General features: G+C 38.4%; 1 protein-coding gene across 2 annotated transcripts in view; it reads left to right on the top strand.

The window, feature by feature from the left end:
- Positions 1 to 15,996, top strand: part of eml6 (EMAP like 6) — a 69,896-nt gene that overhangs the window by 11,278 nt on the left and 42,622 nt on the right. For both annotated transcript variants that reach the window (XM_037545040.1, XM_017721910.2), the window contains exon 2: positions 14,561 to 14,720. In XM_037545040.1, the coding sequence (XP_037400937.1) occupies positions 14,561 to 14,720 (160 nt within the window). The remainder of the gene's footprint in view (positions 1 to 14,560; positions 14,721 to 15,996) is intronic.

Genomic DNA, 15,996 nt, shown 5'->3' with positions numbered 1-15,996 from the left:
CCTGTTTTCTAGTACCAAAGGTTCCCGTACTTTGCTCAGTGGAAAAACACTCAGACTGTAATGACTCTAGTCGTGTGTTTCAAATATTCATTTACAGAAATCAACACGAATCACCCGAATGGCTTCTGTTATATGTTGGGTTTGAATCAACAGGTTTTCAGTATCAGTCAAAATCACTCTCCATGGTAATCGATGCTACAGATGGAGATCAGGTTGAAAAAGACTAAAGAATACAAGTTGTTGCAGATACAATTTCTCAAGTACTAGGAGAACCCACTGATGGACGAAGATCATTGATTTAAGAAAGGAGATCTCACCACTGTAAGGTGATCCATGTCCCGGGCGGCTCACTGCTCTCAAGGGCAGGAGTAGGGTCAGCTTTATCTGTTCCCTTACTGACCACAAACACAGTGAGCTTGACCTTTACAACTAACCTCTAGGCGACCGAGCAGGCTTGGATGTGATCTCTGTCAGCATCAGTTTCTCTGAATTTTGCTTGTTCAGGATGGTAGACTGACTTTTTCTAGGCTGTTAAATTTAAAGTCATTATAAAAGGACACTCAGATACACATGGCTGTTGCTCAGTCATTAGCAGTAAAAAGCATGAACCCTTGTGGTAGAGATGCATTCATAATTAAATTACCCAAATGAATATCTCACATTACATTACTCTACAATATTTATCATTCTCAGTAGCCATAAACAGATTATGCTAATAATAAATGCATACATGCATGGGAGCCATCCATGGAATGCATTGTGCATTCTTATGATATTGGTCTTTGCAATAGTAATAACCCAGAAGGTTGCAATATGCAAATTATGCCTCTTTCCAGTCACAGCTTTTTTTACTGTGTACTGTGAACATCCAGAGCAATCACAAATCCAGATACACATTTGTATCGTTTCTAAAACAACTCAAAACATTTGCGAATACACTCAAAGCAGTATATTTAGAATATCAGTTGAATATAAATGGATTGCAACTAAATATCATTGCTGTCCAAAGACAAAAGTATCTCCATAATAGTAACTTTATAGAAGAAGGCAAAAACACTCTTACCTTTCAATGTAAGTCAATATATAGTGATTTTATACCATGTGATTTTAGAGCATTTCCATTGGTCCATTCATCATGAAATTTACGTAAAGGACAGCTGGTGTGTTGAAATTATGTAGAAAAATAAAAATCGATAAAAATTGAGATACATGGCTTTCTTTGAACAGCGATGAAGAGTCATAGGCCAAAGACCTCCCTCTCATTTATGTGTTTTCCCATTAACATGGCCATTAATTGCAAGCTAAAACCATATGTTTAGCAGAAAATTACACAGAAGCCTGAATAACTAAATAGATTTTCCCGCATTTAGTCTCTAATGTTTGCCTTTATTACACCTTTCATCCTTTTCAAGACATTTCAGTTGTTCTGCAGGGATATTTTACCCCCAATTACAAATTTTGAACCTTAGAGCACATCTCAGTTGTCCAGTTTCAGGGTTCTAGAGCAAATGTTTTTCTTTTTTGTCCATTTCCTTTTCTCAATAACAGCTTGTTAACAGCTAGATATCCTTTCAGACTCATAGTGTTGAGTACCTTCTCACTGTGGAAGGATGGACAGAAACACCTGTGAGTGAGCTTAAGAGTGGAGCTTAATTGTTTCCTCTCTCTCAAAGATGAAAGCTTTAAGCGATGTTTATCTAATTAGGAGAGTTTTGCTGGTCTACCTCATCTGGCATGGTTGTTAGGAGTTGTTAACTGTCCACTTCCTTATGTAAACAGATTATCTTATATCTAATCTCCTGAAAAATTAGTAACTTGTACTGAATGGCAATTTTGACTGATAATGGAATAAATGACCGTTTTAGCGTAATTCCACACGTATATTTGAATAATATAGTCAAAAATGGAAAGTCAATTTGTCACATTATTGATTCACCTATCCATTTTTTAAAACATTCCAAGGTATATTACAATAGCACAATATACAGCAATAGAATGGCAATAGTAGTGTTATGCACGTATCATGCAGCTCTAGCATGGAGTGAACATCACTTTGGCTCCAGAGGTCTTCTATGACGTCCATCATGCCCAATTAACCATGACTGACTGCCCTGTCCAATCACTTCATCTCCGAGTCTCACCACTCACTAGACACCGGCCAGAGCAGAGAAAAGGACTGCTCCCTTCATACCTGCATCCACAGTGCTGTCAATTAGTCTGACATTGTGAAATACGCTTATGCATTTTACATCACACTCGACGTCAGCGAGTGCCAGCAATTAAAATGACAAATAGCTGAAGAATCCCTATTGCTTTTAATGATGTTTGATGGATACATTGCAGTATCCAAATGACCAGCAGTCCATAGCCAATTTCTGCAGACTACGGAGAAGAGGATATTTTTAATCAGTATAATTAAAATCATTTTTTTCAAATAATTATGTTACCCGATCAAATTGGACACAGAGTGCATTTACATGCATTCAATAATCCGATCATAATCGGATCTCTGCAGTTATCTGATTATTCAAATGGTCATGTAAATAGCATATATAAAGATTTCTTAGATCGGAGTAAGGTCTAGAAATCCGATCGAAAAATCTGATAAAGAAAGCTGGATTTTAGCTCAGTAATCAGATTTCTCAGGGCATGAAAACTCTTACTCTGATTTCTTTAGTTTTTTTCTCTGTGCATGTGCAAACAAACAGCGGAAATAAGCAGCAGCGTTGCTGCAAGATGGTAGCAAAACACTTTGGAGTGACATTGAAACAAACTACATTCTCAACAAAATAAAAGATTTAGATATTCGGCATGAGGTTTGAGTTTTACATTACGTTTACATCACGTCTTGTTTGGAGTTTAGCGGCTGGTTGCAAAGAAGAAATCTGTTATCTGTTTGACTCATGTAGACCCGAAGTTTTCTCATGTCATTCCTGTTGCTCGAGCTGCAGCTGTTAAAAAACGACAGATGAGCCTTAAACTAGTAGCGGAGACCTGCGTTTGGCTTTGGCTCACTGATCACGAGCATAAGCGGCCTGATTGTTTCCTGTTGGCCGCTATGTTTTAAATGTATGAACAGGTGGACCTTGATGTGGAAAAGGTTGAGAACCCCTGTACTAAACCTGTTTTATTTATATGACCAACCTCTAGGCTATTTATCCCTTACAACTAAACAGCCTAGTGTTGTTACTGTGCTTTTGAGTCTGATATATGTAAATTACCTCTGTTTTGATTGGCTACACTGTATTGTGCCTCATTCAAAAAGTAGTCTGGACTGAAACACTCAACCTCAGCATGAATGGGCGGAGGTAAACTTTTGTAGGCAGAATCACTCTTAAAACGGGTCTTCAAGGCTTTTTAGTAAAGAAAATTATTCTGTATAGAACCATGAACACTCAGAGGTTTATGCAGATTAATGGACAATGTGCTATAGATGGTTCTATATAGCACCAGAAAGGGTTCTTCTATTGTTATGATGTCAAGCTTGTAACAATGGACGAACCTTTTTTGGTGCTGTACAGAAACCTTTTTTTAAAAAAAAAAAAAGGTTCTTTGTAGAACCATCTACAGCATGTTCTCCATCAATCTGAAGAACCCTTTCACAATGCAAAGAACCCCTTTATCATGCAAAGGGTTCTTTGAGTGTTCATGATTCCATACACTTTCAGAAGTGAGGTATGAAACTGTCCCTGGGGCAGTAGCCCTCTAGTCACTGGGGTTGAACCCTCAAGTTGTACTCACTCCACACCCCGTCTCGTCTCCAGGCTTTTTATTTTATTGTTCTTTTTTAAAACATTTGGTTATGAAAAGGTACAAATATGAACTTTTCACCTGGAAAAACATATTTAAGGTTGACTATCAGACCTTAAAACCACTGCTGTACCTTTGAGGGGACATTTACACTGTCTGTACCTTTATGCATGAAAATGTACCTGCACAGAACCTTTATTTCTAATAATGTACAGAGCCATTTCCTTTACTAAAAACCCTTGAAGAACCATCTTTTTTAAGAGCCTAGATGTTAGTGAATTGGTTGGTTTTCATGTCATCAGAAAAACAACTAAAAATAGGCAAACTAGTGTCCATATATGGACTATGTGGACTCAACATAAAAAAAAAGCAAGGAAAAGTTGTTTATCAATGACATTGGCTCTTTACACCAGGCCAGGGCCCACCGGCACTCCCAAATATTTATTACACACTTTCATAACTTAAGAATAGCTAATTAATTGGTTAAACTGCATCAAATTGTTATGCAATATTAAATGAACTTGAGTATGTGGTTTCTGGCACTGTAGGAGATACTATTATTGATTTTTTATTTAATTGGACAAATGGACATTGCATGGCTAGAAACAGTAGTAGCATCTATTGCAGAATTAATCTTGTCTGTGAACTTTAACTACTTAACTAAATTAGCTTCATAGCTCCAGTGCAAAACTAAAGTTTATTTTCTTGACCGTATTTGGAGGACGAGGGGAGCTGTGTAAGTTTTGGTTGAGCAACTGCTTTAAGGCTGCTGCAGGGCTGGTGGACTGCTATAAGCCCTGTTGTCCTGCTGGCTGTACGCTGTGAGTGCTGTGTGAGGCCAGTTGGAATGAGCTCGGGCATTGCCGTATCTCTGCTGTCGTGGCCCGGCTTGGAATTCCCACTCCACTGCACAGTGCCGGAAGCACTAACCCTTGTTATCTGGCTCTCCTTTGCTCAGCCTGTCTGTGCCATATTTCTCTCTTCCTCCATCTACCACTGTCATACTTCATCTTCTTTCTTCGATCCCTTTTCTCGTTTTCTTCATCTATCTTTTTCCATTTTTACGCCTCTTCCGCATCATTTATGCTTTCTCTGTCTCTTTCTTTTTGCTGACTCTTTTCCTGTTTGTCTACTGTCTTTCTCCATCTCCCTTTCTCTGCTTCCCTTTTTCCCTTCTCTCTCTCTCTCTCTCTCTTCCTGCTATCTGTGGCTGTCCGTCTTTCTCTTTCGCGCACCCCCTCTTTCTGTCCTTCTTTCTCTCTCTTTCTCTGTCCATCTTTGCCATTTTCTCTCTCTGTCTCTCTTTGCTCTTCTTTCTCTTCTCTTTTTCTTTCTCTCCCTCTCTTCTTCTCCCCTTCTCTTTCTGTCATTCACAGTCTTTCTCTGCTCTCTCACTCTCCACCTCTTTTCTCTTTCACCCCTCTCTCTTTCCATGCTGTCTTTTACTCTCTCTTTCTCTGTTCTGTCTTTTCTTCTGTCTTTTTCTGCCGTGTCTCTCTCCCTGCTTTCTTTTTGGGATTTCTGTCTTCTCTTTCTCGCTGCTTTTTCTCTTTCTGTCTGCTCTGTCTTTCAGTCTCTCTCTCTCTCTCCTGTATGTTGGAGTCCATCTATACATTGTGGACGGAGGGCAGATCTATCCCAGAATCCGTCTGTAATCACTGATTCACACTGAGCTTAGTGTGATGGCCGCGGGAGCCGCGTGAGTAAAGCGCTTCAGGAAACCCAAACACACACATTCAGACACACTCGCATTATGCTGCTGTTTGTGGCAGTGGACAGCGCATGGAGCGTTCACATACCATCACTGTCAAGAGAAACCGTTTAAATTTGACAGCAGTCACTCAGCACTCTGCCTGTTCACCATCCTGCCATCAGGCAGGAGATTTCGCAGCATCCAGTCTACAACCTGGTTATTGAACAGTTTCTACCCACAGGCTGTCAGGCTTCTGAACAAGCTGTGAAGCTGTGGATCCTTCCCCAGTTATCATTTCACTCAGTCACTCTGTCAGCATTCTTATTATGTCATATCACTGCTATCGACAATAACACCTTAACAATAAGCCGCTTTAACGAACAATAACATTGAGTCACTTAAGTCACTTTAAAATGTATATTGTCTCTGTATTTCGTGTATATTTCTCTGTATTCTGTGTATATTTAACATATTTCAATGTTTTTTTATATTTTACCTTACTTATTTACTTTCTGTAGAGTGATGAGCTGAGCTGAGCCTCACCACGAGCATTTCAATGCATGAATGTCCTGACATGTTGTGCAAATGACAAATAAACTTGAAACAAATGAACTTTAAACTTGAAAACGGCAGCTACCACCAATATGGGAATTTCATAATTAGCCATAACTGTAAGCATGTTTGTTCATGTTAGGACGTCCCAGTGATGCCGAGAGACAGTTTTAATGCGAAGATAAAGAGACCAGAATGGACATCTGATCATCTAGATAGCAGTGTTAAAACTGAATTAAGCTCAAGGCAGAAATCTTTTAAAACTTTGATTTGGTGATTTGTTTTCATAATCCGTTTTAGCTGGTTTACTGAAATGATAGCCAAGTTCATGTTCCACTGCTAACTTAGTGATCCGAGTTAGCCGCAGATGAGCTATCGTCTCTGAATTATGATAACAGACTTTCTCTTGTGTCCTATTGCTTAAAAATAAATCTCTGTCGGATTAAAATGGACATTTTAGCACTAACAGCATTACTAAAACATTCTGCTTATCCAGAATACAATGAACAAATTAAATATCAGCTTGAAATATTGGTCAAGTCTTAACATCTGTCTGATAATTACTTGTATGCATTTATATGCTAGATCTAATATAATCTTGCATCCCTATTTTATATCGTGTGAGCATTGCATCCCTATTTTATATCGTGTGAGCATTTGTATTATGAATGGACGAATGGAAGTAGCCCAAAATTAATTGGATTTCAAATTTATTGGCCATAAGTGCATGTAAGAATGTGACTTCTCCATTAAAAAATGTATCTTGATAAATATGCAAACATTCTATTTCATTTTCCTGCAGTGACCATTTCAGAAATGTGAGATTTTCTTATGTACATGCAGGCCAGTGTAAGCACATATGAATATTAGTATGTGTTGTGTTAGCGAGCTGCAGAGGACATAGATGTTAAGGCGACATTAAAGAAAGCTCGAGTGACACATACTGTTCACTGTCGTCATAAGCAGTGTCAACACTTCTTATGGGTCAGCGTTTTATTTTTATGCCTGCATAAACACACTCACACACATAGGCACAACTGCACAGACACACATGCATTTACACAAAGCACAATTCCAAAGAAGTTGGGACTGTGTTTGAAATGTAATTGTTTTAAAGGTATTAGGTCATTGCGATCCTCATGTGTTGGTGTTGTCAGTAGTACAATACACATTGGGTATTGCGTCAGGTCTTACTGGGCTTGCTTTACAACTGTTTGTGTCTCAGATTTGGGGGTCCTGGCCCAAAAGGTCTGCATATGGGCCTGGGCACGACACCACAGACTGTATTACATCACCTTACTTTTAACAACACTAAATAATCGTTTGGGCACTGAAGATGCTGCTTGATCCAGAAAGCAGATCTTTCCAATCTTTTACAAGTCTTCATTTTAATATTTGTGCTTCATAAATTGACATGTTTTCAGTGCAAAGTATGGACTGCAGGCAGGCCAGTATAGCAGCCGCATTTGATTCTGTTGATCTTACAAAATAGATTGGGCAGTTTTGTATCGCCTTGTTTTTAAATTACCTCCCTCATAGGGTACAGTGTGTTAAATTGGATAATTGTCCATTTACCCTCTTCCTGTTACTAAAGGAGTTCCCCATGGATCAATATTAGGTCCTGCTCGGTTTCATATATTTATTACTGATATTCCTCATGCTGCTCGTAATTCATTTGTTCACTTATATGCTGATACACAGTCTTGTATGCCACTGGTCTTTCTCCTGCATTCGTGGTAACATTATTCCAGGACAGTTTCCTCCAAATTCAAAGGGCTTTTAATAACCTCCGTTTGTCCTTAAACTCCACCAAGACCAAAGTTATGTTGTTTGGTTGGAGGGTTGTGGAACCCCCTCCTTCTTTTGAGATCACCACTAGGGAGGGAATGGTCTTAGAACAGGTCACCACTTACAAGTACTTAGGAAACTGGTTAGATAGTACATTGTCTTTTCCCCATCACATTTCTAAGCTGCACACAAAGGTTAAAACTATAATATATAAAAGTCTTTTATGTAGAAATTGCTCTTCATTCACCCCATCAGCCAAACTTAGGCTTATTCAAATGACTATACTTTCTCTGTTTGATGATGGTGATATCATTTATAGAGTTGCATCCAAAGGTTTGCTTCAAAAGCTTGATCCTCTCTACCAATCTGCTGTACAGTGTGCCCTTTTCAAAACACATTACTCTGCTCACTCATTGGTTAAAAGGCCTTCTTTGACTACTCAACGTAAAATCCACTGGGTTATGCTCATCTATAAACTCTATTCTTTACTTGCATTTGTGGAAGCAGTGATGAACTGTCTTTATTGATAACGGTTGTTAACCTCTGGTGCCCGTTTTTGCCTGAAACCACATGCCTAAAGTAAAAGGAGCACAGGTCCCACATACTTTGGACTTCTATCATGATCTTGGTCTTTAAAAGGTAAAAGGTAAAAATTTAAAAGGTAACATTCTCAGGTTTTCTTCCCAACCAGAATAACGTATAAATTACTGACACAGAGGCTAGAATGGAGGCATTTATTTCTGCCTGACCCATAGATCTCTAAACTGATCTCTGACTCTTGCCATGTTATCAAGACTTGCCATGTTATTTCAGATTATGATGTCTCTGTGGATAACGGCAAGGCTTTGAGGGTTAGGACCTACAGATTTACTAGCGTTTGCTCATTTGGAACTTTGCAAATGAAACGATATTACTGCTGTGGATAACGGATCATAAAATGTGTTGCGGGATTCAAATCCTGAGATTTCAAACATTCTACTGATACACTGCCATATTGCTAGATCATCACCATATTGCTGGATGATTTTAATGCATAAAAGTGATGTATGAAAAAATGAAAGTGAATGCTTCAACAGGAAGTACAGTGATCTAGATAATTATTCCCGAGCCCATGTGGTGAGAACTGTCACAGAGGCATGCTGGTTTTTCATGCAGTGCTGTCTGAGGGATCTAAGGTCACAGGCATTCAGTTTTATACACAGAGATTTGTCCAGATTCCTGAAATCTTTTGATTATATTATGCACTGTCGAGGGTGAAATTCTCAAAGGAATACTGTTTTTAAACTGTTGGATAATTCACCAATGCATTTTTTGTAAAGTGGTGAGCTTTGACCCATCCTTGCTCATAAATGATTAGGCCTTTACTGGATGCAACGTGACTGCATCACCTGTTTAAGATGTTTTTGAATTTGCAAGGCTTCTAATCTTAAATGGCCCTGTCCCAACTTTTTAGTAGGCATCAGTTAGATCAGCAAGATTGAGGAAATGTTTACAAAAATCAATGAAGTTGATGAGGTAAAACATTAAGGTCCAATCCCATTTCTTCTTTTTACCCCTACCCCTTCTTTTTGAGTGTCACCCCAACACCTTGGAACTGAGTTACAAGGGGTAGTGGTTGAAATTTTGCCCTACGAAATGGGACAACACTCAAACTAAAAAACAAACATTACTTCATTAACAGGCTACTAGTGGTGCTCTGTAGATGACCCTGCCCAAAGAAGGGAAAAGTTCAGCGACCTCACTGCTGGGCTTTAGTTACATATAGGACAACATTTCAAAGAGGGGGGATAAGACAATTATTTATTATCGCCCACCGCTAATTCTTCAGTGATATGAAGCTGAAGTCAGCTATTCACCAGCTTGTTGTTCGAATTTTCCTGTTCCACCTTAAATGGTGTAGCAGTTACATTCTGGCACTTCAGGCATGAATACTGTTGGTCTATTTAAGGTGGAACAGGAAAGTTAGCTAGCTACCGAAACATTAGCATGCTATTAACGATTTTTATGCTTGTTAGGAAGAAAATGATCATAATACATTGAAACGACATTAAACTAAGATGATATAATGATTATTGTAATTTTTTAAAGGAGAAAATTGTCACGTGGGTTTCTGTAGGGGTGAGGGGTGAAATGGGATTGGGCGTAAATATCTTGTCTGGGTGCTGTTTGTGTATACATATACACAATACTAGGCAAAGTGGATTTACAAATCATTGCTTTCTCACCTTTCACATGGTGTTAGTACATGCTGAAGCAGTTGTGTTACATATGTTCACTTCTGTATTGACATATGCGTCCTGTGATGATGTCTTCCATTTAGAGCTGTAGCTCAGATTCCATGCTGGTGGACACACTAGAACTTTGATCTCTACAAGCTCGCTGTCAAACACACACACATGCACACCCTGCTTATTCCTCATTGGCTTTGATCCTTGCTTTATGGATTTTCTAGACAGCCATCCTGTGCCCCCAGCTGAGTATAGTGAATAGATGGCAAGGCTGAGGATCTTTGCAGTGGCCCAGCTGGAGTATATGCTGTCTAAGTGCAGAGGATGTGACAGGTCTTTCATCCGCTCACACTGTAGATGAACCTCTGATTTAAGACCTGAGGCAAACTCTCATCTGTCGGATGTGTAGAAGGAAAAAAGTTTGGGAATGCGTGCTTTGGACCTGTAGAAGTCCATTTTCATCTGTTCTTTCTCTACTTCTCTGTTTCTAGCAGCAGTATGTCAAAAAATGTGGCTTAGAGCATTGAAAGCTGGGCTTTTCATCCTTTTAATGACTTATATTCTAAAACGTTTGATGTGTGACCTGAAAATCGTGACGTATTTCCTTACATTTCATCCTTTTAATGACTTATATTCTCAAAAGTTTGATGTATGACCTGAAAACAGTGATGTATTTCCTTACATTTCATCCTTTTAATGACTTATATTCTAAAAAGTTTGACGTGTGTGTCAGCCTCCTAGCATTGGTAGTATCGTGTGATTGGGAGAGTCCTAACTAGCAGGTGGAATTATAGATGACAAAATTGGGGGGAAAATCGGGTAAAAAAAAAAAAAAAAAGTTTGATGTGTGACCTAAAAATAGTGACGTATTTCCTTACATTTTTTACTTCTGTCATGATTTTGCACTCATGACAAAATAAGGCGTACTTTGTCACAATATTGATGTCTGACATGCTATATCAAAATAGTCATTCAGATTTTGAGCAAGTATTTATTTCAGGTCGAGATTTATTATTTCTGAGATAAAGCATTTTCAACATACAACATACCCCTGCATGAAACTGAACTGTGAAACAATCATGTTTTTACTCATCTTCTAGATGAAGGTGGGCTTCCATATCAGACCTATCCAGAGCCAGTTTTTGACTAGATATTCTCTGACCAGTCATCTATAAATAGTTAATATGTCTGTTTTTTCATGGCTTTTTCTGTGTTCCACAGTATTTTATCCATTCCAGGCATGAGTCCTGACTTTGGGTAGTTTAAATACTGCTGCTGTAGAGAAAGACAGCACCTTAACAGTGGGAGAGGTTGTAAATTCAAATGTACATTTACATGTACAGCATTTAGCAGATGCTCTTATCCAGAGTGACTTACAAGAAGTGCTTTGTCTATCTAGAGAAAGTATGTTTGCTAGTTACCAATAGGTTAGAGAGAAAGCCAGTCCTGAGCTCAGATACTGCTAGAAACAAAAAGTCGTCACTATAGATACCGAGAGAAAAAGGAACACAGTTGAACAGAGAACAGTCCAATACAATAAAACACAAAACATAAGTGCAGTACATTATAATCAATACTTAAGGACTGCAGCTGTCTAATATTGTTATTGTTGAATATGCTATTGAATATTCAAATATTTTTTATTAACGAGAATGCGCCAGTGCTATAATATTCATTTATTTTCTTTAAATTTATGTTTTTTAGAATATGGTGACGTTTCTGGAAAAGCTAGCACTGATAAATTATCTAGCAAGTAGCACAAAATGCTAATGCAGAGAAATCTGACCGGGCCGTTGAGTCTGTTTGAACTTGTCAGCTGTTTTATATGTTTTATATTCTATATGGTTTTTTAAAGTTTTTTTTCTGATCTGGACGGACGACTCACTCGCCAGCTCACTGTCGTTTATTGTCGGAAATAGATGCAGTGGATAGCAGCTAGCATACAATCCAGATTAGCAGCAAAAGCATTTGGACTCAACTGGCCGATTGAAAACAACATTATTGCCTCAGATTATGAAGTCTCTACATTCCTACCTCTGACTATTGGTGTCATTCTTTGACAGGAAAGGACCATTTGACTCCAAAAAATGCTAGCCATAATTCGCTGTTTGTGTCTGATGTGCATTTACTAGCATTTAGCTAGCATTTAGCATTTAGCTAGCTTTTAGTTGGAGTAGTGGATGAACACCTTTAACAAAAAGACTGAATAAACGTGAAAAGTGTGGATTCATAAAAACAAGTAAAAAATCAGTTTTTCAAATGGCTTTTTTGTTTTCAAGTTTCTAGGTAAAAGTTTACGGATTTTAAAGCAGATTCCCTGTGTGACAGCTGTGTCTGTGAGACTGAGTGGCTTGCTGTGATCATCGATGTCATTTAGAATTTGAAGTTCTAGAACATTCTGCAATTCATTCTTATGGGAGGTTTTTAATTTTTAAACTTATTTTTATTAAAAACTGCCAATCCGATCGACTCCAAAAATACATAGCACAAGTCACAGCGCCGAGAGCTTTGGAACGCAGTTTGAACAGAGTCTGTACGTTAAGCGGTTCGGGCTGTATTAATCACAGAAAAGTGTGGAAGAAGAATAAAAAGAAGTATAAGAGATAACAATAGAGTGCTTTTTCAAGCACTCTAACAAGGGTTTTGAGTGTAGTGTTTAAAATTGGCTTTGTTATACTTCAAGATCCAACCATTCCATATCAATGAACCCCCGGCCGCATGTAGGGTATGGTCCTCCTGGAATCCAATCTTTATGATCCTGAGCAATGCGTTTATCAGATAACCAGCTCAGGGACCATAAATACTCATTAATATTCATTGAATATTCTTTTTCGTGCACCTGTAGAGCTGCACATCTTTTTAGCAGTGCTTTCATGCTGTGATGTCCTTGAGCAGCGAGTCTTCACAGTGTGTGTCTGTGAGCTTTTGCTGTATGGAGGCTGATGGACCTCCACTCCCCCTCCTCAGAGACCCACCGTGATGAAAAGCCGTAATACATGGCGCTGTCAGGGAAAATGGAGAGGCTGCTATTCTATCTACTCATATTATCCTGCTGTGGCTCCCTGCTTTGATAACAGCTCCATTGTTTTCCTGCCTCTCTGTGGGCTCATTGCGCCTGGTTCCTCCACTTCCCTTTCTCTTCCATTATGTTTATCACTCTCCATGTGGTTAAATGGTAATTCCATAATTAAATCTATTGTGCTGAGTTGTTTTCTTTCTTTCTTTTTGGCACTTGGTTGCCATACACTCCAGTTTACATTTTACTTCTACTCACTGGGTATTTTATGAGTTTTGCCTGCTCTTTAGATCCACTGTATAGTGGGATTGTGACTATCAATTATATTAATAATTTTTAAATGTATAATTTAATTAAATAATCTGTTTTTTTCAGGTCAATCAATAAAAATGGCCTTACCAAACAATAACTTTGTAAAGCATTTCAAAGTTTTTAAAATAATTTGTGTATGAAAATAGAGAAGGAAAATATATGCACTAATACATATATATGTGGCAAAAATTCACAGAAATGTGTAAATCATGCTCTCTCTCTGAATGTGAGAGAACTGTAAGAGAATTTCAATATCAAGTTCATTATTCTTAGCATTATCAGGGTTTCTGTGGACATTAGCAAAATTAAAAGGCTTTTACGTCATTTCTAATAGCACTTTTTTGAGAAATCTTTAACAAATTTGTCATTATATACCAGTACTTAATGCATAAATCTTTACTTTATATCTACCCAGTACCATTGCTAAGGTAATGCTAATTCCCTCTAATTTTAGTCTATGGGATTTTCAACGTTTTGTTAGCGCAAAGCTAACAATGGTGTACATTTGTTCCCTCACAGAGTTTAAAAGTCAGGTTGGCTCTACTTAATTACAAACATTTGAAATGTGAAACTTAAAACAGGCATTTAGGATTTGTATGTTGCAGTTGAATATTATTGGAGAAGTCTGTTAGCCTGTAAGGTGTCTGCCAAGCTCTTCAATCTAGATCTATTTAAACACAACCTTTTATAAACCTGCTAAACACAGCTTTATAATGACATGCGGATGCCCTGTATATCATTCACCTGTTGCTGAACAATTTGTCCACCACCCACTACCCTATTCATCATTGGTCAGTGTCTGATCACAGGACTGCTGTTGGTATTATTTGGACCTTTTTCAACACAGCAGTAACAGTGACAATATTGCCATCTGCTTTTTACAAACCCCAAAATATTCAGCCAAGAACGGCTGTGCTTTCAGAAACTGACCATTGGTGAAGGGCTAAAGGATGGCTAGCACAAACTGTGCAACAGATGGGCCACAGTCTCTGACTGGGCGCCTACAAGGTGGGGCTTTCAAATAAAGTGGTCAGTCAGCATACAACTGATAAACTGTGGTCGATTCCAAAAAGGCAGTGTAATTTAGGCCAGATGTCTATGTCTGTCTATTATTCAGGTTAGTCTCTGTCTGAAGACACAAATGCAAAAGTTGGAGTTCTTGGTGCTAAAAATGTAAAATTTCTCCCTGCATCAAAATAATTTTGTCTTCTTTTGTTGCAGTCTCGCTCTGCACCCTGATAAGATTCAAGTGGCTACTGGTCAGGTGGGGAAGGATCCGTATATCTGTGTGTGGGACTCGTACACACTGACCACCGTATCCATCCTGAGAGATGTCCACACGCACGGCGTGGCCTGTTTGGCTTTTGACGCTGATGGGCAGGTGAGTGTTTTTTTCAAGTGCTCATTGCACAAAATGTTGCTTTACAGTTACAGCATTTGGCAGACGCTCTTATCCAGAGCGACTTACAATTTGATCATTTTACACAGGAAGGCGAAGTTAGGAGTCTTGCCCAAGGACTCTTATTGGTATAGTGTATTGTATTTACCTAGGTGGGGATGGACTCCAGTCTACAGTGTAGAAGGCAGATGTGTTACCCCACTACACTATACCAACCATGCTTTAGCACTTTACCTCAAGTAAAAGGAAAGATCAGTGCGGTTTTAACCCATCAGCCAATTAATTTCTTTTAAACGAATATTCCAGCCTTATTCAGCCTAATCTCTGTGTTCTGTGTCTGGTTGTACTCTTGATTACCACAGATAAGAATTTAAAATCTCTATGTTTAAAAAAAGAGCAGAAACACTGTTGACTTGGAACTCACTTGTAACTGGGCAGTTCTTGAATTTTTGTTGTGAATAAACATTTGAGATATGTGACTGTATAATGCAAATTTGAAATGAGTTGTTATATTCTAACAGTACAGATCTTAGGATGATAAAATCATGACAGCATTAAGGCTGTTCTTTAGGGCAGCAACAAATTACTAATTTTATAGTTGAATAATGTATCGATTATTGAAAGGAATAATTGATTATACAGGTTATGAATCACACAAATGACCAAATAACTCTTACGTAGAGATCAGCTTTTACATTTAGCTCGAGGTTGTTTTATGCATTTGCTAAAGAACAGTGACGACAATAAAGATGAATAACTTCACTGTTTTATTGAACTTTCCTGCTAATACAAAAGATAAATAAAACACACAACATCGTTTTTCCTGTCAAACTTTAAAACCATGGATGTGCAGAGTAGCAGCAATAAATGTATCAAAACAATCAGTTTTCTTTAATCAAGTAAATCAAAGATCTGTCTAAATTTAAATATGAATGGTAAATACTGCAGTCTGTGCTCTGAGCATTCTGCTGTCTGTTTACACTCAGTAGCAAGTAAATTCTACAGTCAGCATCTCTGCTTGCTCTTGTAAGAGACTCGCTCTCGTCTGAGAGCAGATCCTCCCCTCTGCAGAGAAGATGCACTCTGATGGAGTGGAGGGGAAAGTGGCGAATATTTGTGACCATCTTGTTTGGTCACCCTTCGTCCAGCTGACTGAAACTGTTAGCGAGTGGTGGTAAACGTTCTCCTATGTGTGAACAAATCTTTGGCCTCGGCTAAGACAGCAATGCAGTGTTTAAAACTACAAAAGTTAGTTGGA

The sequence above is a fragment of the Pygocentrus nattereri genome, chromosome 15 (genome assembly GCF_015220715.1).
Source record: "Pygocentrus nattereri isolate fPygNat1 chromosome 15, fPygNat1.pri, whole genome shotgun sequence".
Lineage (NCBI taxonomy): Eukaryota > Metazoa > Chordata > Actinopteri > Characiformes > Serrasalmidae > Pygocentrus > Pygocentrus nattereri.
The sequence above is the reverse complement of the archived record's forward strand: the minus strand, read 5'-3'. Positions and strand labels throughout refer to the sequence as shown.